The sequence below is a fragment of the Peromyscus maniculatus genome, chromosome 12, assembly GCF_049852395.1.
Source record: "Peromyscus maniculatus bairdii isolate BWxNUB_F1_BW_parent chromosome 12, HU_Pman_BW_mat_3.1, whole genome shotgun sequence".
Taxonomy (NCBI): domain Eukaryota; kingdom Metazoa; phylum Chordata; class Mammalia; order Rodentia; family Cricetidae; genus Peromyscus; species Peromyscus maniculatus.
The window spans coordinates 26,302,863-26,324,338 of record NC_134863.1 but is presented as its reverse complement, the minus strand read 5'-3'; the positions used below and the strand labels follow the sequence as shown (position 1 = coordinate 26,324,338).

Genomic DNA, 21,476 nt, shown 5'->3' with positions numbered 1-21,476 from the left:
TAGCCATGAGCAGTCTCTGTTTATCTATCTATATTAAAATATAGAACAGACTCTAATATTTTATCCTGTTATTTTTATACACATTGCTGGGGTCTCTCAGGTGCCTAGAACATAAATGCAGTTAACTTTATCCCTTTAATTTCCACTCTTCTTTCTACTACTATTGCAGAATATTTAACTATGTAAAAATATGTTGCATTTAAGTATGTAAAGACGTGTTGCATTTGTTTATGCTGCAGAATATTTAACTATGAAAAATGTGTTGCATTTGTTTAATTATGTAAAGATGTGCTGCTGTTTCACCTTGCCTGCCTAAGGCACCTCATTGGTCTAATAAAAAGCTGAACAGCCAATAGCGAGGGAAGAAGTATAGGTTGAACTTCTGGGCAGGGAAGGTAAGTAGTAGGGGGAGACGAGAGGGAGACACCAGGGGCCAGCCAGGTAGCCGGAAAGTAAGGCATGCAGAATGAACGAAAGGTAAAAAGCCCTGAGGCAAAACATAGATGAGGAGAAACAGGTTAAATTAAAAGACCTAGTGGGACAAGCCTAAGTTAAAGCCAAGTACTCATAATAGCAAGTCTCCATGTCTTTATTTGGGAGCTGGTTGGTGGCCCAAAGAAAAATCACAACTACATACTACCCCTCCCACGCCCAGTCTTTTACATCTAGTTTGCAGACAGAAGCCCTGTTACCCTGCCTGGCCAGCCCACCTCAATTGCTTCATGCAATTGCCTTTGTACTAGTCTTTCAGTATGAACTGAAAATATGCCTTCCTTCAGAATAACTTTACCTAAAGATCAATAATATGAGTCGACATCCATGCCCCAACCAGCCTTGCATGGTGGGACTTGTTACCAGGTTAGCGCCTTGTGTTTTGGAGCCTTTTATTGGAACAGAATAGTTAGAAGGTTCCTTCTGGAGTTAGCAGGACCATGTGTGTCCCCTGCCCTCTCTCCCTGTGTAGCCCACTTCTGCTCCCCCATCCTGCTGCACATCCCCTTGGCTACTCTGAGTCGAAGCCCCCCTATTTCTGGGGGGAGCCAAGGTTCTAGAACTGGAGTTTAAATGTGGAAAGTATTTCCCTAAGGAAGCAACTTAACAGCCGATCAACACAGCTGAACTGTTCCCAGTGAAATTACTCCCCGGGACATTCATGGTGAGCGAGATTTTTATGGACTAATTTGTGTACAACTTTGCAGAAAAGTCACTTCCAAACGCTTTACTTAAATTAAAATAGGGAAATAAGGTTCTTTTCTGAATTTGATCCCTGACTTTCCAGAAACTCCAATGGCCAGTAAAGAGCAAACCCAGCGATTAGGAGAGGGGCTGTGACGTGGGGGTCCCTGGCTGCAGAGAAGAGCCCTTCTTTCCCTGTTCTCTCTCATCCACATCTCCTGTCTGTACCCATGCCCTGGTCCTAGCACCCTCCTGGCCTGGAGCCATTTGCAGACATTCTGAAGCAACATGGCCGCTCTTAACCAGTGCTTCAGGCAACTGAGATCCAATTAAACTTGCTTCTCTGAAGGCTGTTTCTTTTTCCTTTCCGAAGAATCCTGACATCTGACACAGACAACTTTGATTTTGTAGATACCTTTAAAAAAATCAAGCATGCTTCTACTTGGACCTGAAAGGCTCCAGGAGGTGAGTGAGGCAGGTGTTCCCACCTATCTTGCATTTGAAGGAGTCAGGAGATCAGCTCAGTCCTTCCAAGCTCCTTGTAGCAGGGCTCTGGCTGCCATGTGCTCAGGATGCCAGCCCCTCAAGCCCTGCACCTGCTTGGTGCAAAGCCCTCATGGTCTTTCCTCAACTCTTAACCCTTGTGTGAAGCCGTGTTTTCTAAGGGAACTGTGGTTTAGTCACCCTGTGTGCTAGTGACCAGTGTCTCCGTCACACGGACAGTCTCAGTGCTCCTAGCCCCGAATCTCCTGTGAGAGGCTCCGTCCTTTATGTCCAGCCCTATGTAGTTTGAAGGCGGGGCCAGTTTCCACCTGCCGTTTCCTCCACCCCTGCAGTTGCTCCTTCCCCCCTGGGCTTTAAGTATGATCTCTACTAAATTCCTAGCTCCTGCCCCTGAAGGCTTTTCTTATAACCATGTCAACGCCAGTGGAATGGCCCCCTTCTCCGTCTACACTTACATATATGGTCATGGAGCTATACTGATCATTTATAATTCCTGGGGTGTCTGTGTCCTTTCATGTGACATTTGCTTTGGTTTCCCACTATACATTCCACATGGGTGTGGAAATCATGTCCTCTCCTTAAGCCTAAGAGTTTTACAATTCAAATTATGATAAAAGAAAGAATCCAGCAGATGGAGAAGATGCTAAGTGCTCCAGGGTTTGGATGAAAATATTACCATCTTGTGATTAGAGGCCGTTCTGTTATTGTTAACGCTGTGTACTTTGGAGCCAGGTTCTAGGCTTGATTCCTTGGTTTTCCACTGAGCATTAAGACCCCAGTGACTTCTCTCATCTACTCTCTTCCTTGGTTTGTCTATAAAGTGGGGACACTAATCACTGTGATAAGATGTAAACACAATGCACAGATGTGATGCTTAGTACTTATTGTTACCGTGGGCACACTGGAGAGGGGCTCTCTAAATTAGGTTAGCCTCTGGACATGCCTGCAAGGGATTATCTAGATTAGGTTCATTGTGGTGAGAGAATCCACTTACTGTAGGTAAAACTATTCCATGGCTAGAGTTCTAAACTGAATAAAAAGAAAGCAAACTGACTGTTCACTGATCTATTTCATGGCTGCAGATACAACCAGTGGCCCAATCTCCCAACACTGTGACTTCTCTACCATAATTGACCATGCCTCATTTCTGAGCCAAAATAAACCTTTCTCCCTTAAGGGTGCTTTATCATAGTAAAAGGAAAAGAGACTAACACATACAGGAAATCCTTTGCATAAACTCTGATCCACGGCCAGCCCTCCATACATATTAGCTACTGATGGCATTGCAGAATGCCACTGTGTTTCAGGCACTGTCCTAAAGACCTTCAAAATTTGTCTCATAATTTTCCACAATTTTTGGTATCAGTGTTATCCCCACTTGCTAGATAAGAACATGAATCCACAACAAGGTTAACCACCTTGCCTAAAGTTACCACTGTTTCCTCTTGGGAGCATACACCCCCACCCACAACCACACAAGGAAATATGTGACCATCATGCTTCCCTATAGGAGCTCAGCTTCTCTAGGACTGCCAGATACTCTTCAGGTCATGCTGCTCATCCCAAGCCAGGAAGACTGGACCATTAGCAGTTTCACCTAAGGGGGCAGGCTACTCAGGCCTCTGGTCCCCATGAGACAAAGATGAACAGGACTGGCGTTTCCTCTGAGCAAAGGACTTCATGCTCAGGGCCTAAGTAACTCTGTGCCTTAATCAGCCATCTACACTGGACTTACTAAGTCATTTCAGAAACAGACTTTCTTGGAATGCAGCTAGGGTCACTTGGGCCTGAGTAAAGCTAATCTGAAGAGCAGCATCCCATCCCCACCGAGCCCACGTTACCTGCCACTTTCTTCTTGCCATGTACTTCTTCATCCGGTCCTTGGACAGCTTCTTGGCCTCCATGTTCTTGGTGTCCTTCATCAGCCATGGGTGCTGAAGGCATTGGGTGCAGTTCAGACGGTTTCTGATGGAGGAAGAGATCAGAGGATTTCTGAGCAGGAGGGGACCTCAGAGATGAAAAACCGGGAAGCCATCTGCCCCTGATTCCACAGGCCACAGCCCAGGGCTGCCCTTCCCAGCTCACATACAATGATCTGTGAGCTTGCCTCTTTCTGTCCTTGCTCTGGATTGTGCTGACTGGACTCAGCCTAACCACTGGCAGATTCTCAACCTTCTGGGGTCCAAACAGTTACAAGGCAGACGTGCCTGACACCATATTCCAGGGAGGTTTTGCCATTCTGCTGGTCATATGGGGCTCTGATCCTTTTGTCTTTCCAAATAGGGGATGAGAATGAAACGCTAAGACAAAACCTGTGAGAATCTCTGAATTTTCATGTCTTCTAGTGTGGCTGAGTATCAGGTTTATCCTGTCACAGTCCAAAGAAGTTGTGCCCTACCTACAACTCCTAAATCAGAGCAGCCTAAGGACGCCACTGCAATTCATTTACTCATTCTGAGAGCTTTTGGAATCGAGAAACATTTCAGTCATCACTTTAAGAGCAACAAGAGCAACTAACAGAACCAGATGCTAACAGCAAAGAAAAGTGGCTAGAAAGAAGCACAGCTCAGTGTGGGGGGCTTTAGATAGAGGGATTGGGATGTTTCAAGTCGACTCATACTCTTCAAATGTCTGCATTTTGCATGTATAACTTTATAACAGACATAAAAAAACAGTGATGGATAGATAGTGGTCTTTAGTGAAAGATATGCTGTCTTTAAGGATTTAAAAGAATGCAATGCTTTACTCTGTATAAGGAAGCTTGTTCTTTGGTGAGTTCATTTGATAAGCACAGAGGAGGCCAATACAGCCTGTTGCTAGAGCATTTTAAGGGCAGATAGGAAAATGGGGTATATACACAATGATTCATTTATCACATCTTCTATAAATGAAGACTAGTTTATAGAAGCCATCTTTGGGCCAGTGTGATCAGAAGCGGGCTATCTATCTTGGGAGTAGGAACCTTCACCTTGAAAGGGAATCCAGACTCCCACAACATCCAGATTCTTTGGGGGTTGCTAACTTCTGACACAACCACTGCGGCCACTAAGAGGCTGGGACCGCATTGTGAAGAAGTGTGACTATCCCTCGAGGAGTCTGAATCTGGGAGGCTCAAGAGGTCGGAGATTGGTGGGCATGAAATCAGGCACAGCCATCTAAGAGGGTCTCCAGCAGTCCCCTGCAGCATCTGCTCTCTCCTGTTCCCAGGGTGGGAGGGGACAAGCTACAGAACCAGGTGGCCGGGCGGAAGTCAGGTTGCAAAATCACCTACTGACTCCGCACCTCTTGCCTACCCCTGGAGGTGGCCGCCCTCTCCTGTCCTTGCCACATCCCCTATGTCAACACCGCCCTTCTTGGCAAAGTCACAACTACCTCTTATTGCCAAGTCCCACTCAGAGGTGGGGGTAGAGAGGGGGTACTGGGAACAGGTTCTGCTCTGGATACTTATTTACAGAATGGGCTGACACCCTGATAGCCTGGAGCTCCCTGCTCCAGCAGCTCTCCTGAGGAGCACAGAGCCTCCCAAGCAGAGGCCCCCCTTCTCCCCTTCTGGCTTTAATTCAGCTGACTCCACTCACCTGGAGAGACACCCCAACAAGCTGTGTGACCCCAGCCCACCTCTTCTACCTAGCTCCACTCCAACTATGACAAAGGCTCTATGTTTAATCTGTCTTCACAGCTTGCCATCATCTTGCATCTGCTGCTCACCAATTTGTCCTATGTTAGAAGGAACTGGACCCCATCTAAGGAATAATTTCGATGTGAATAAAACACCAAGCCAGAATAATCTGAGGGTATAAACAGGACCCTCCGATGGGCTGTCTGTCGGCTGTCTCTGTTATCTATGCTTGTAAGTTAAGCTGGCATTCAGCATCCCCACCCCACCCCCACCTCCACCCCACCCCACCCCGGCCCCACGAGCCCTGACCAGGGCCTGCAGGATCTATCTGCAGGACTGTGAGGGCCAAAACCAAACAGACAATAGAAGGCCAATCATCACTGAGAAGCGGTCCTTCCCTTGGGACCCTTGCTCAGGGGTTCTGTGCTTCTAAAGTGGGTGGGGTGCCTGGCACCAGGAAGCGGGGACCACTCCACACCACCACTGACTGGGCCTCTCAGGGGCCACTCTTTCCTCTTCAGGGCACACAGGACTGGTGTGGAGCCAGGAAGAGGGAGCTTCCCAGGTAAAGGAAGGGCCTGCCTCCCAGCCCCCCGCCCGGAGCCCGACAAGACTGTGGTCCCCGCTTATTACTTCATATCTTTCTTCAGCAGGTTACTGATGAAGTCCTTGGCATCGTCGGAGATCTCATCGAACGCCTCATCATCAAAGTCCCAGGTGGCCGAAGTGACGTTGGCTAAGGTCTCGTTGTCATTGTCGCCCATGAAGGGGGACAGTCCGCTGACCCTGGGCGAGAAGAGCGGGAGAACAAGAATGAAGGGGAGTTGAGCTGGGAGGGATGGGGGGGGCGGAGAGCATGACTCCCCTAAGAGAGTGCTGAGGTCAAAGGTGGGGGCTCTTCCCTGCCCTCTGAAGCGCACACTAACTATATGGCTCTTACCCCTGCCTTTCCTCTACCTCCGAGAAGAAGTCCAGACGGCTTCTGTGTCTCTCCTCAGTCGCTCACGGCACGCCCTGAGTGACCCCTGGTCTCCCTAGCCCCTTTACATCAACCACCTGTGAGGCTGAGGTGGACGGCCTGATGAGTGTACACATTTCCACTACTTACAGAGCGGAGCCGAGAAACGCCTCCACCCTCCTCCATCCCAAACCTCAGGCCAGCTCCCACCCCTCACAGAACCTTCACTGCGCCCCTTCTTCTCATCCACACTCTTCCATATTCTCCTTTCTGCTTCATTATACACCTCCAGATGTGGGGGTGGGGTGGGGCACCCTATAGGGATGGCTCAGCAAATGTGAGCCCCCGTAAACATGAGCACTTTTCATCAGCAAGGAGGGGACAGGCGTCCTGAGGCATTTGTTCCCCTGGGAAGCCCACCCACAGGCTGTGTGGCAGAGGACAGAGCGCCACACATTAGCTGAGTGACCTTGGGTGCCTCCCCCACCCCCTGTACCACTTCTCTCTTCGTGCTCCAGAGCAGTCTCTCACTTAACTACAGAGTCCCTGTCCCGTCTTCATGGGCAAGCAGGCGCTGAGCACACTTTACCACCTGCAGTGTGAAGGATCTGAAGTAGATGAACTCATTTCATCTCAACCCCGCCCCAGAACACAGGTAATTTTTCACTTCTTTATTATACAGAGATGGCAGGTGAGGCCCAGGCCCAGAATTGGTTAGGTAACCTGCCCAAAGAGTCCCAGACATTGAGATGCGAGCCCAGGAGCCTGGGCCCCCAGGCCGACCCTCTACTACTGCTGCATGCTCATATTTCTATGCAGATTAAGAAGGCGGTGTGCATTGCACTAGCACACGGGACAGTCCATAGTTAGGGTTCATCTGGCACCATGTATATCATACAACTCTTCTTGATAACCTGTACTATCTCCCAGGAGCCTAAGCCAAACACGGTTTGGAGGGCAGCGATCTCAAAGTCAAGAACAGACAGAAGCTCACAGCCTCACTTGTACCCTCCAATGCATCTCTCCGTCATGCCAACAACGCCCTCACCTTGCATGTCAGATCAAGGGCTGACTCTGTGAGTATATGACCTGCACAGCTGCCCAGAGTCCCACCCTGAGATGGACCCCGCGCCTAGCATTAATGCTCGACTGCCACCATTTTTAAATTCTTTTTTTTTTTTTTTTTTTTTTGTTTTTTTTTTTTGTTTTTCGAGACAGGGTTTCTCTGTGTAGCATTGCGCCTTTCCTGGAACTCACTTGGTAGCCCAGGCTGGCCTCGAACTCACAGAGATCCACCTGGCTCTGCCTCCCGAGTGCTGGGATTAAAGGCGTGCGCCACCACCGCCCGGCTCATTTTTAAATTCTTAATAATGCTTCAACAAATAGCCCTACTTCTTCAGCTTGAAAATTACATATGCAGTAGTCCTTTCCTGACCCTGTCCACGCCCCCATGAAAATACATCTCGGGCCCCCTTAAGTCAGGGTTTTATGAACATCCTTCTCCCAATCCTTATTAATCCACCATCATAAACCACACCACACCGACAGCTGCTGGAGCTGTTCAGCATTCAAAAGGCCTCCGCTTATGAAATCTGCTTGTACCCGAACACTGTGCTTGAACAACACCCACTTGAAACACTGGGAGGAGGCTGGCCATGGGAGGAACCCTCTGCTGAATGTAAGAACAAAGAGCTTAGAGTCAGTGAGTGTGTACTTTCTCACTCTGCTTGACATATTTGTGCTTTTGAGTAGTAATACACCATTGTAGATGGCTTTTCTTAAAGCAAGATGCTGACTGAAGTCCACGCGGGCAATCTGAATCACTTTCGGTCACGTACCCACGAAGTCCTGCTAGAAGGTCACCAGTCTTTGAATTCACACTGTTATGTGCTCCTCCATCTTGTCACTACAGTGACTGGGCTGGGCTTCCTAGGGACCTTTCAGCCTCCTGACCTCTGTGATGTGGGTGGTCTAAGCAAGCTCCGCCCACCGAGATGCAGACTGTCTTTGCTTGCGGGCACCTGCTTCTTTTCACCTCTACATTTTCTATTTGAAGCAGGAAGGGGGGAAGTCCTGCAGTACTCCAAAGGAGAGCTGGAAAAGCAAACAGTCGTGCCGAGGAATGCCAAAAGGGCCCCTTCTGCACGTCTCCTTTCCTAATTAGGACTTGGAATCCTGCAAAGATAGGTCTTAATCGCTGTCCTCGTCCCCGCAGGCACGGGGAGCCCCAGCCTCTGGCCCTGGCACTGCTCCTTCCTGGCAGCACACCCATCTGAAACACTCTGTCCTGCCCAGCTCTCCGCTTGCCCAAGTTCCTCTTGAATTAGAAACCTACAGTATTGGTACATAGCATGATGGCCGAGGTAGAGTTTGGATATTTTAGTAATGCTTCTGTTTCAGTATGTAGTACAGTGCAGACTGGCCTGGGATTCACGATCCTCAGGCTTCTGCCTCCCGGGTCCTGGGATTAAACAACTATGCTTAGTTTTGGGGTTCAATTTTTTTTTTTGTTTTAGACTTTATTGCTAGAATTTGCAAAAAGGGTCATGTGTCTTTTTATCTTAGAAAAAAAATGACCTATCAACCAGTTAGCAAATACGCTCATGCTGTCTGACACGCCTACCCCAGTGTTATCTGGTCTTAAATCAAGGGACTTAACCAGTTTTCATAAAGCTGCTATCTGTCTGGGCAAGTTCTTGGATGCTTCTCTCTCACGCATGTGGATTCTTGACATTTCTTCTCAAATCTGAATCATGAACACTTGAGGGTATTCTACTTTCTTTTCTTTCTTTCTTTCTTTCTTTCTTTCTTTCTTTCTCTCTCTCTCTCTCTCTCTCTCTCTCTCTCTCTCTCTCTCTCTCTCTTTCTTTCTTTCTTTTTTTTAAGATCGATTTATTTTGCATTGGGGTTTTGCTTGCATGTGTGAGGACACCAGATTCCCTGGAAATTGGAGTTAAAGACAGTTGTGAGCTGCCATGTGGGTGCTGGGAATTGAACCCAGGTCCTTTGGAAGAACAGCCAGTGCTCTTAACCTCTGAGCCATCTCTCCAGCCCCCGCTCCATGCCCTGCCCCGCCATGTTCTACTTTCTTAATGCCTTTTCAATGCTGGGCATTAAACCCGAGGCCAAAAGCATGCTAGACCAGGCCTATGCCCCTGTGCTAGATCCCCCTTCCTTCCGGAGACCTCCTTCCCGCTGGCTTCTCCCGCCCTGTTTCCTGAGAACTGGGTGCTCCCTTACCCCTGGGGAGAGCCACTCTTGAACCCTGTCTCATCCCTGCTCCGCCATTCCTGCCCTCGGTAGCCATTACCAAGTAAGTCCTCCTTCCTTGTTGCCCTCATCCTCCCAACTCCAGCTCTATACGAGTCAGGGAAATGCCGAGAAGGCGACTGTGCGGCTGTAGCCTCTGTCTGCCCTGCCTGGGACTGGGCTGCTCTCCCCTCTGCTGAACCCAGGAATGCTTCTCATTCCCTGCCTCTCTGCTCTCTTCCCAGCCACTACCTTCACGTTTGTTACCCCCAAACTCCGACTCTGGCAAACACGACTAAACCCCCATTTTAGTCCTCGGTTCTGCCCATGAACCTGCCCAGCTGTTTTAAATCGTTCACTGCGGATCCTTAAGGCTAAAATGGGAATAAATCCTAAGCCCTTCGGAAGCCCTCAGTAGTTCTGTGGGCAGGCATGTGGCCACCCCCCTTAACCAGCCACTCATTTAGTCAGATCATGTCCATGACTTTAAAGACAGTAAAGGAGCAAGTGTAGTCCAGGAGACATTTCCATGCTCTTGGCTCTCCTGACATTCCACCCTGAGAGAACAGGCCTCAGCCTCAGATTTGATGATAAAGCTCTGCTGTAGGGAGATTGAGAATTAAGCAATGCCAGACATGGTGGCATTAATGCCAGCTGGATCCTGCTCCCCCCCCCCCCCACTGATGTGATGATGGTGCTGACTGTACCTCGGGAGGTACGGCCCCGACGGGTGGCGAACAATGTAAAAACCCACCATTATCTGGCCAGTGATATCCAATAGCATTCACTGGTCCTAGAGAGGGGTCAGGAGGACATTCTATACAAAGGTGGAAGAGGCCAAGGTTTGAACTGTCAGATAGACAACCCAGCTCTAAAGAGAGGGATGAGGCTGGGCAGAAGATGCCACAAGGGTACTTAAGAGCTTCTTCCAGCAGCTTCCAGCAGCAGCCCCAGCTCTGTACAGCAGGGCCTTAAGGGAAACCATCTGGCTCCCTCCCACTTCCGTTTTTAGCATCATGTGCTCTACCGAGAGCTCCCTAGAGCTGGAGAGGAACTCTCAGATTTGGACCAGCCCTCAAGGAGCACTCCAGAAAACTGCCATAGCAATGGGAGCAGCCATCAGGACACCGAGTGGGGGTCGAGCCTACTCGCTACCTGCCTCCCATCCCTCTCCTTACTCCTGACACCAGGCTGGTTCCTGTACATCAAGGTTATCTTCCCCATTTAAAAAAAAATTGTCCTTATTTCTTATTCTTCACTTTAAGAGTGATCTAGTGAGCAATGGAGGGGGAGAGTAGAATCTAGAAGAATTTACTTTAAAACTCAGTGCTCTTCTGACCCAGTAAGCCGAGTTCCAGATTCCATTTCCAGTGGAAATGCAGAGTTATTCTCTCTAAAAACACATGTGAAAAACACGTGTGCCAGAAGCCTGTAACGCTACAGACTGGACACTACCTAAGGCCCCATCATTCGCTGGATTATGTTCACACAATGGCATGCTGCATAGCTTAGATAATGAGCCATCCACAACTGTGTGTAACAGTATGAATTCATCTCATGGCATTGAGTAAAGAAGCCAGTCTCCTCCTTCTCGGTCATTTCATGAAGTCTAAGAACAGACAGAACTGACCCCTAACTTCAGAAAAAAAAATAAAAAAAGATTTACATTGGTCCCTGGAATGGTAAGCATGAGAGGACTCGAGGTCTGCAGGATCCTGGTTGTGTCTGGTTTTTTGATCCAGTGTGAGACACAGGGATGTGTTCACTGAGCATTCCAGTGACCACTGCAACTCCTGGTTTGTCTGGGACTATCCCCATTTTTATGCTCAAAGTCCCGTACCCTAGGAAACTACTAGTTCTGAGAAAAATGGAACACTTGGTCACCTGCCCAGACCATGGTAAGTGGCCAGCCATGCAGCTTCCATGGCCCCAGTCACTTTGATGTCCAATACAATCAAACCCCTGCCATGACCCACTCTATGTTTGGACTGAGATCAGACCTGCTCTTGTGAAAACCAGCAGATCAGATGATCCCCAGGCCACAGTAAGAGGAGGCCTCCTGCGGCAGGCAGTGCTGCAAGTACTGGGACCCGGCTAAGCCATAGCCCCAGCAGGGTCTGACCAGAGTGAGCTCACGAAACGTGGCTTCTGCAGGGCCCGGTGTTTCACTAGGGCACAGAGACCAAAAGGAGCTCTGGCTGGCCCACTAGCCCTGGAAGAGACAGGCTGAGCTACTGGGCCTCTGTTCTGCACTTAACCAGGAATGGGGGTGGGGGGGGAGATGGGAGGGGGGACAGAAGGATGGACGGACGGACATGCAGTGCAGTGTCCTCAGTCACTAGTGCCTCCTCCCAGAGGGCACAGGGAGAGGCAGAGACATGCATGGGCTCTTCTCTGGCCTGAAGGAGGGTGACTTTAGGCAGGGGAGGCAGTGGCCCTCCGCGGTACAAATGCCATGGTACAGGTCTAACTGAAGGAAGCTGTCCTCACAGGCCACGGTGACGGTAAAACTCTGAGGATGTGGAAAGCCCGGCTGGCCACACCAAAGCTTTTCTAACAGTCCTTCTTAAATCGACTGGGCATCAAGAGTAACCTTTCACCCTGGGGGGCTGAAGACCCCAAATGTCTTAGAGAGCATTCTTTGAGAACCTCCTTAATTAAACATTTTTTTTTTTAAAAAATTGCTGTGTGTGTGTGTGTGTGTGTGTGTATGAGAGAGAGAGAGAGAGAGAGAGAGAGAGAGAGAGAGAGAGAGAGAGAGAGAGAGAGAGAATGTGTGTATATATGCATCTGATGAATTTGTGTGCACCTTATGTGTGCACGCGCTCATCAGAGTACCTATCAAAAGAGGGCTTTGGATCTCCTGGAACTGGAGTGGTGAACAGTTGTGAGCTGCCTGATATGGGTGCTGGAGACTGAACCTTTACAAGAATACTAAATTCTCCTAACCACTGAGCCATCTCTCTAGCCTCCTCAAACTTTCTGTGGAAAATATTTATGTTCCCCTTTGTCTGAATGACAATATACATATGTATGTATTTTTGATACAGGGTCTCGTGTAGCCCAGGCTGGCCATGTAGCTGAGGGTAACCTTAAACTGCGTATTCCCCTGTCTCCATCTCTCTTGTGCTGGGACTGTAAATGTGTGCCACCACATCTGGATGCTCTTAGGCTTTGATGAGGACTGGACTCAGCGCTTCATACATACTGGAAAAGCACCCTACGGGCTGAGCTGCACCCCTATCCCTGACAACAATAGTTTTCAGCAGCTACATGTGTGCCACAGCTTTAGGGAGATTATCCCCCAACTGCATGTGGCCACGTAAGTTCAAGGGCTACTTCTAAGGCTAATGACTATGATCTGAAGCTTCATCACAACCCAACAAAAGTACGTGGGTCTTAGTTACTCCAAATGTAACTTTGGACAAACACTGTGGGTGCCTGGCTCCCGTTATAAGTGTGGAATCTTGGGGTGCCCAGTCCTGGGGCAAAGCTTGCAATCTGAGGCATTGCCATAGAGACTGAGGTATATTATGGGTTGCCAAGCACTGGTGTATACCACTGGCTTCTCCTCTTTCCCTCCAGCATTGCTAACTAATTACTGCATTGATCTGTTGTCTGTTGTTCCCATATAAGCCTTTCCATTAAGAATGCCTATTAATCAGTACCTGTACCGAGTGAGAGATGAGCCAGGACTGTGGTGTCCATCCTGGGAGGATGGGGTTCTGCCCTCAGAAGACAGTGAAGATGCCCACCTGGGCTTCCTGTTACCTCATAAGCCTGACCAAACAAAGCCCCCAGACTGCCAGCGCTAGGGGGCAGTGAGATACCCAGCATGGAGATCTTTATGTGTGGCATTCTATGTGGCTACAGAAGGGTGATGCAGGCCACGGACTCACTGGGAGCCCAGAAACAGGGTGGGCTGGCAGAGATAAGAATGGAAACCTATCACCCTTCTGCTTGGAGGGGGTGGTCCCCATAATGATCCGCCCTTGTCTCTCCCTCACTGTAACATGGCAACTGGGGGGCCCTCTTGTGGGAGTGTCTCCCCTCCCCACCAAGAATCCTGGGACTCACAGGATGTAGCAGATGACCCCGATGCTCCACATGTCTGTGGCATAACCGATGGGTTCGTAGTTGATCACTTCGGGAGCCACAAACTCTGGGGTCCCAAAGAGGACCTTCAGAGACCCGGCATTCTCTGAAACCAGAACGGAGAGGGGTCAATTGACAGATGTCCCAGAGCTAGCCTGGGGTAGGCCCTGCCCTCGTCTGTGTCATGGGCACAGACAAGGGCTTCACTTTCAGGTGTGCTCCACACACAGGCAACTGGCATCCCGTCAACACACCCACCCACCAGGAAAACCAACAAGCAATATGCTCCCCTTAAATGTCCTGAGTTGTTTAGGACGGTAAAAGAGGACAGTAGAGTACCTGTCCCTGAGTGGTCCTTTCATAAGCCTGTGTCTCTAGCAAGCTAGTCTGTCCCCTGAGGTAGAGATTGTGACTTATGTTCAATAATCTCCAATAGACTGTGATGCTAACATTCACTCTGTCTGATGTACTTTGTTACCAGCTTCAAAAGGATTTCTCTTTACATCGGATAATTCTTTTGTCCTTAAAAAGCTTAACATTCTCATTAATGCGAGGACATAGGGACGATTCCCATGTCACTTAGGACAAAAGCTGCAGGGAAGGGAAGTGATTCCCCCAGCCAGCTCACTAGAGATGGTTAGGACGTGGACCCAGGTGGTCTGATTGCTGGTCCAGGTTCCCTGCACTCCTCATCCACTGCCTCTCCTGTTCACTCTAAACCTCGTATGTCTCCTCTCTCCAGCTGCTTGGACCAGAGTTGGAGAGGCCTAACCTCCAAAGTGGTACATCTTGGCCATAAAGGAGCAGAGATGCCTATGGGGGGGACCAGAATCCATCTCCGGATTGGAGATGTCAGCAGTGGTAGAGCTTTGGCTTGGGAGCCACATCTGGTCTGGTTCAATGGACCCATGTCCAGTCGTCCAAATAAAGGCCTTACCAGCTTTCACAGCCTGAGTTTTCCACTCCAGCTCACATCTAATTCCCTCGGCTGCATTTTAACTGCTTCCCTGTTCTTTGGTCCTCAGATACCACAGTTCTCGCGGTGTCCCGCTACCAAGGAACTGGAGCACTGTGTTCCTTGGGCTCTGTCCCTGCCAGCTCCCGAGGCCAGTGCTTCCCTACTTGCTCCATTTATTGGTGGTTACTGTCCAAAGGAATGTCCTGTGTACTGGCCACCATCCTACCCATCCCGGTGGCAGAGGAGAATAGGATAGGCAGATCTGCTCAGTACCAGAGAGGGCTCTGGCCTCACTGGGCTCTGGATGACCAACACAACCCTGGAAGTCCTGGGAGGTTTACCAGGTGGCATTAGCTTGCTTAACTATTTCCCCCTTCTCACAGGGTGATGAAATAAAGACCACCCCACTCCAGCCCTATGGCTCTGGATTCACAGAAGTGTCCAGGAGGGGAGAAGGATGCTGCTCAATGGCAGACATCCGAGAGCCACAGAGGCAGAGTGGATATGGGGGGCGGGGTACAGGAGGCACAGTTGCTGACCATAAAGACTTCAGTGCCTGGAGAGAGGTTCTGAGCACTCCCCCACACCTTCTTCCTGCTGAAGTTGGGGTGAAACAGCGAGGCACTGATAGCAGAGGGGCCCCAGGGCATGCTCAGCTGGGTCCAGGGTTCCTATGCCAGCCTCAGCACTTCACTGGAACCTGCTGGGCAAAGCTTTGGAGAACCTTGATCTCTGCAAATATGTCCTTCCCCCAGGTAAGAATGAATGAGGCTAATACATTCTCTTTTAATGTGACAGTACTCTGCAAAGTGTAACATAATGCAGATGTGAGAAGCCGTCATCACCAAAATGAGTCATTGTCATTTTCGTCATCATCATCATCATCATCATCATCCCCACCACCATCCCCATCACCAGCAGCAGCGGCAGCAGCAGCATTATCACCATCATCAAATACGTAGTTACCGCCAAGGTGCTTACTATGTAAGGACTATGGCTCTTGTGCATCAGCAGCCTGGCAACTCTATGGGGCAGGTCCTGTTTACTTTACGGAAACAGAATTTCAGGCTGAGAGCAGCAAGTGGTAGGGGCTGGGTTTGAAGTCTTCCTGGTCTCTGACTTTGGCTCCAACGCTGTACATTTCCAACATGCAGTGTGTAGAACACACACACACACACACACACACACACACACACACACACACACACACACCGCCACCGTGACAGATAGATGGCCTTACCTAGTCTTCGTGCCAGCCCGAAGTCAATGAGCTTGATCCTGGTGCCGGTCTTGTTGACACACATGATGTTCTCGGGCTTGAGGTCCAGATGCACAATGCCCTGCTTGTGGATGTACTCCACCCCTTCCGAAATCTGCTTCATGTACTTGATGCACTCTCGCTCTGTCAGCTCGAAGTCCTCGTCGATGATGCGCTCAAACAGCTCACCGCCTGATACGCTGTGGGGACAGGAGGAGGCAGGAGAGATGCTGCGGTCATGTCATAGGATTCTAGGGACCAGAATGGCAGGGTATCCTGCCAAGGTAGACTAGGGTGTCTGTGTGTGCACATGCTTGTGTACATGCCAAGTTTCTGCAGCTTTCCAAGCCCCATTCATTCTTCTACACATATACCTGCTAGGCTAGGCTACTGGAGGGCTCAGGGAAGCATCGGAATCTGGGAAGCCGTCAGGCCAAGCATGAACTGAGAAATAAGGACAAGATTCCCTTATTTAGAAGGCTGATCCCTAGCAGTCTTTTTCTCTCATAGACCCAAGCGATGCCTTCTAGGTACAGGGAACTAACATTTCAAATATTCACTTTTTTTTACAGAATATAAGAATGTATGTGCATAGCTAGGAACAGAAAACGATCTTTGATAATGAGAAACCTCAGCAAATTTTCTGGAATTAGTTGGATGTAGCCTATTCCAGTAGTAGCTGTAATAGATCTGAGAGTTTGCCCCCTCCCACTGTAGCTAACTTGTGGCTTCTACCTGGTAGACTTTCTGTCCCGGGCATGTGTAATCCACTCTACTTCCAGAACCCACATCTGGGCATCCACTGCCAACTTCAGGTGGCCAGCATGTGGCCCCCTGCGAATGCACAGCCCTGATGTCCAGGTGTACAGTCTTCTCTGAACCCCCAGCGCAGACCTTGAAGCCCACTTTCCCTGCTCACTGCTCAGAGAGTTTAAAGCCGACCCATGGTAACCTATGGTTACCTATCGTAACATCCAGGTTTCAGGAAACTCAGTTTTCAACAGTGGCCTGTTGGTCCACTTCTGCTACTGTAAGTACAAGAGGTGGTACTTCTCCTAAAAGGAGTCATCATGAATGCACAGTGACAGGTGTGGATCCAATCTCGGAGTTTTACAAGCTGACTCTGGGCCAGGTAGTTCCTTGTCACTGACCCTTGCAGGAGAGACAGACAGCAGACAGCAGAGCCTGTATACCTCCATCATCCTATGATCCTCTGGAAGAGCTGAGTCGGGGAAAGGTCAGTGAGTATTCCTGGCCACTAGAAGGAGCTAGAGGAGACGCTTTAGAACTACCCAGAGGAGAAAGACCCTTCATAGCCAGCAGGTGGCGCCTCTTGTCCTGAAGCCTTCTTTTCTACTGATATCCAGGAAGGCTCGAAGATAGTGTTTTTGAACCTGTGGGTGGCAAGCCCTTTGGGGGTCAAACGACCTTTCATAGGGGTCACATATCAGATATCCTGAGTACCAGATATTTGCATTATGATTCACAACAGTAGCAGAATTATAGTTATGAAGTAGCAACGAAATAATTTTATGGTTGGGGGTCACCACAACATGAGGAACTGTATTAAAGGGTCACAGCGTTAGGAAGGTTGAGAATCACTGCTCTAAGATAAACTCTATTGTTAGGCCACAGTCTCAATTTCTTTATCTGTAAGATATAGAGAAAGACATCACCACCTCACAGGTTTGCTCCAAAAAATGGACTGAGTTAACACCATAGGCAAAGTCCTGGATCTTGCTCTGTAGACCAGGCTGGCCTTGAACTCACAGAGATTCGCCTGGCTCTGCCTCCTGGGTGCTGGGATTAAAGGCGTGTGCACCACTGCTGCCCAGCTCTAATATATTTTAAAATCATTTCTTCAGTCACTTCCTGGTATGGAAGGAGTTAAACATCAAGTTTCATAGTTCTGTAGGTTTCTCTTCAAAATGGTCAAGACTAGGAGAAGATATTGGTTTGCTAAAAGGCTGCTACCCACAGACATGGGCCAGGATGGGGCCAGATGAAATGTGTTCTTAATAAACTGATAGTGAGTGAATAAATGAATGGATACTTATTATCACCAACACTACCCATCCCAGGGAACCAAACTTATCTCCAGAGCTCTAGGTCCGGGCAAGCCTTCCCTGGCAGTCAGAGAAGACAATGCTATTCAGGGACTTGGTACCCAGTCTCTACTCCCTGTCTCTTGGCCGCCAGCTGGATGCTCTTTTATAAACTTTACTAACAGCAGAACAAAGATGACATCAGCCCCCAGGGACCCAGCTGAAACTTCATGTCCTCTTCAGGGCTCAGAGTCCCACCACCACTTGGCCAGTCCCAAGCACTTCCGACACGGCAAGCCCAGGCCCAGGCCAGCGGCCGGGAGGATCCTTAGTTTTCTACAACTGGGGCTTGTCCAGAAACAAAGTCAGATGGGCTGTAGACCTGCTCTTCCTTATTTCCCGAGTATCTGAGGCAGGGACTCTGGAATATATTTAATTTCTCTCAGTTTCTCCATCAAACAAGAACATAAAATCCCCTGTAGGCTGTCAACCTTTTCCCCTGTGTGTGGCCATGCGTCGGACTAGGTTAGAGGGGTGAACAGGGTGGGTGGGGATGAGCCCTGGTTGAGTTCCTATCAAAGGGCCAGCCCCTAACCCTCAATAGAGGCTACTCTGGCATCTGTGCCTGTGAGACTCGCTCTGTCCGTGGGGGAGGAGCGGGGTGCGGGGATGAAAGCCAGACCAGCTGAACCCTCCTTACATTGCTCTGCTTTTTCCACCCAGCTTGCCAAGTCCCAATTCCAAGCTAAGTATGGTATTCTGCCCACTGGTGCCGCTGCTTGGCCTTACCCAGGCTCGCCTGCCTCCTGCCCCCCTCACAAACTTGCTCAAGGTTTAACTTCTAAAGATAAAGCATTTCTCCACGTCTTCACATACCCACACTGCTTGGACCAAGCAAGCCCGTTCTAGAACAAATGTGAAATCTCAGCCCACAAAGAGATTGAAAGCTGTGACAGGGTCATAGACGGGGACTCAACATTCCTAAAAGGGGGTGGCGGCAAAGTTGACTGTAAGATACTAATGAAAATGTTCTCTGAGTCTTTTATGATTCCACAGAAAGCAGAATTTCAAAGCCAAATGGGGAGCCTTGAGATTATTTAATCTAAATACCTTTTGGCTGGTAGTACCAACAATTAAAAAAAAAATCACATTTCAATAGTAACAGAGCTTGAAGGCAGGCTTCCTGAGCATTAGAAAGAAGTATTAGATGTTCCACAGCATCTGCTTGAATGTTAAAAACGCTCTCAGGTTACTTTTAAGTGGAATATAGACCAGAATACTGAAAAAGCCAACTTCTCTTTCTTCTAATAGCTGCCTATGGCCAAGCGCCGAGCCTCACTCACAAGCTCTACTAATCCCACAGCATTCATGAGGGAGCAACAGGTTCTACAAACCATAACACTAAGGATGGGCAGAGCTAAGTAACTTAACCAAGGTCAAATCATGAGAGGGGGCTGGGATCTGAGTGAGGGTTATCCGATGCAGGTCTGCACTATTAACTTTTTTTTTTTCTTTTTTTTTTTTTTTCTGTCCTAAGAGCACTTTTTGAGAGGAGCATGCCGAATGTCACTGTGATGTGGGGAGAAAAGAAGCTCATCCCATTCCCAGGCCCGGTCCTTCCCGGGAAAGAATGCCTGCCAGAGTGGACAGCTCATCTTCCCAAAGATCTGATCCTAAAGTTCAGGGTGCTTAGTGCAATTCTAAGACACCCTGAAAACTCTCGAGTGACCACGCCCTTTCACCTGCACAGCTTCACTTCTGGGATGCAAGCTATGGGTATGCATAGGTGTCAGGGAAAACACATGTGTGCAAGCAATGTCTGCAAAAGCAAACAAAGTCAGGAAGCCTCAAAAGCACTTGGCTCAAACGCACGCACGCACACACTGTGATGTGGCGTGTGTGTACTGTGAGGTCCCTCAGAGCTGGGAGGACACAGGGCTTGCTATGGTAGTGGTTTACTGAAAACAGTGAGTTCAAGTCACACCTTGTGATAAAAGGCAGGACGGTAAAAATGCACATGTTAGATTATGTTTGCACTTTCATAAAGAACTTTGGAAGAACACAACAAAACCCAATAAAACTGTTTACCTCCGGTGGTGTAGAAACAAGGAAGGTGAGTGAACAGATGGGAAGAAGACTCCATTGTGTATTCCCTTACATTTTTAATGTGATGAAAGAAATACGGTTCAGCAAAGGAAACCCATGATTTAAAATGCAGGTGCCTGTGAAGGGCACCTGGCTTAACGATGTGTGTGTGTGCATATGAGGGAGGTAGAGTCTGGGGTATAGAGGAGACGAGGGATTCTGGGAAAGCCTTGCCTGCAGGTCATCTGATCCACCCCCAGCAGAGAAAACTAGTTCAGCTAGGGAGGGACGGGTGTCGGTAAGAAGCAGTAAAGGGCTGGAGAGAGGACTCCACTCCAGAATTCTGAGCTCCCAAATCTGGGGTCCCTTCTCTTCTGCAAGGAAGGCAGGAGGCTCCCCTGTTGCTTCCTTTCCTACCCGACGCTACCTTCAGGTGAGAATGCCCCGGTAGAAGCAAGGAACCTGTGAGAGCCGAGCTCTATCCCAAGGAGACGAAGAGGAAAAGGTTACAGTGGTCCCCAGGCTGTTGGCAGGCTGCTGCTGCTCAGTGAGTCGAGGCCAGTTCTGGTTCCCACGGGTCAGCCCTGGTCATGGTGCTGGTGAGTATCTTGCCCATCATACCGTGTTGTGTGGTGGAGGTGGCTGGGTTGGGACAGCAGGTGGGGGTGTGGGGGGATGGGGTGGGGGGAGGGGGGCTCTCAGGCTACAGTGCCACTCACATCTCCAGGACCATGACGATGTTGGCCTTTTCTTCGAAGGCATCCACACACTGGACCAGCTTGGGGTGGTGGAGGCAGTTCATGATGCTGATCTCCTGGCGGATGTTCTCTTTCTCCTTGGCGGAATAGGCCTTGAAGAACTTCCCTGCCCAGATTTTTCTGGTTTTCTTTTCCACAAGTCGGAAGACTTGTCCAAACTTCCCACTGTCAGTGAGAGAGAAGAGAAAAGCCAGGCTGAGCTGAGTTCTCTATAAAGCTGGGGGTGGCAAACTACAGCCATGAGGCAGATCTGGCCTCTTCTTTTTATAGTAGAGGCTTGCTGGAACACAACCACACACCTGCTCACTTACGTATTGTCCACGGCTATATAGCTGAGTAGTCGTGACCCAGGTATGTGGCTCACAGAGCTAAAATACTCTTGACCAATGAAGAACATCCTACTTAACCTTAAGGGTAGACTTCTTCCCTTCCCTGGGAGGGACCCCTGGAGACGGGCTGAGGTCTTCCTTTCCAAATACAGAACTACTGAATGGCTGCTCTTCTCCCATTCCATTCCAGCACAGATGCCCTGGCAGTGGAGGATGGAGTGGCTTCCCCCACCGGGAGCAGGGAGCTCTTCTTATTCCAACAGGATGACTTCCTCTCCAGAGCTGATAAGAGGCCTACATTGTGCCCTCGGTTCCCCTAAACCACCAGAAATAAAAGCTGAGCCATATTGTCTTTTTTTTCCTTAAAAAAAAAAAAATATATAGCCCAGAGTATCCTCAAACTCACTACGTCCCTAATGACGACCTTGACTTGGAACGTCTC

General features: G+C 49.1%; 1 protein-coding gene and 1 long non-coding RNA gene across 7 annotated transcripts in view; one reads left to right on the top strand and one right to left on the bottom strand.

Moving 5' to 3' along the window:
- Window positions 1–21,476, bottom strand: part of Mylk (myosin light chain kinase) — a 248,341-nt gene that overhangs the window by 9,424 nt on the left and 217,441 nt on the right. For all 5 annotated transcript variants that reach the window (XM_015993413.3, XM_015993411.3, XM_076548799.1 and 2 more), the window contains 5 exons: window positions 20,667–20,870; window positions 15,800–16,017; window positions 13,584–13,707; window positions 5,933–6,085; window positions 3,522–3,645 (listed from right to left, as the gene is read on the bottom strand). In XM_015993413.3, the coding sequence (XP_015848899.2) occupies window positions 3,522–3,645; window positions 5,933–6,085; window positions 13,584–13,707; window positions 15,800–16,017; window positions 20,667–20,870 (823 nt within the window). The remainder of the gene's footprint in view (window positions 1–3,521; window positions 3,646–5,932; window positions 6,086–13,583; window positions 13,708–15,799; window positions 16,018–20,666; window positions 20,871–21,476) is intronic.
- LOC121821710 (uncharacterized) lies at window positions 6,163–21,372 on the top strand. 2 transcript variants are annotated; one of them, XR_006062520.2, is made up of 5 exons: window positions 6,163–6,912; window positions 7,188–7,333; window positions 19,400–19,638; window positions 20,381–20,546; window positions 21,225–21,372. It is a non-coding gene; the product is annotated as an uncharacterized LOC121821710 (long non-coding RNA). The 2 variants fall into 2 exon arrangements; XR_013043721.1 differs by having other exon boundaries at window positions 6,163–7,333.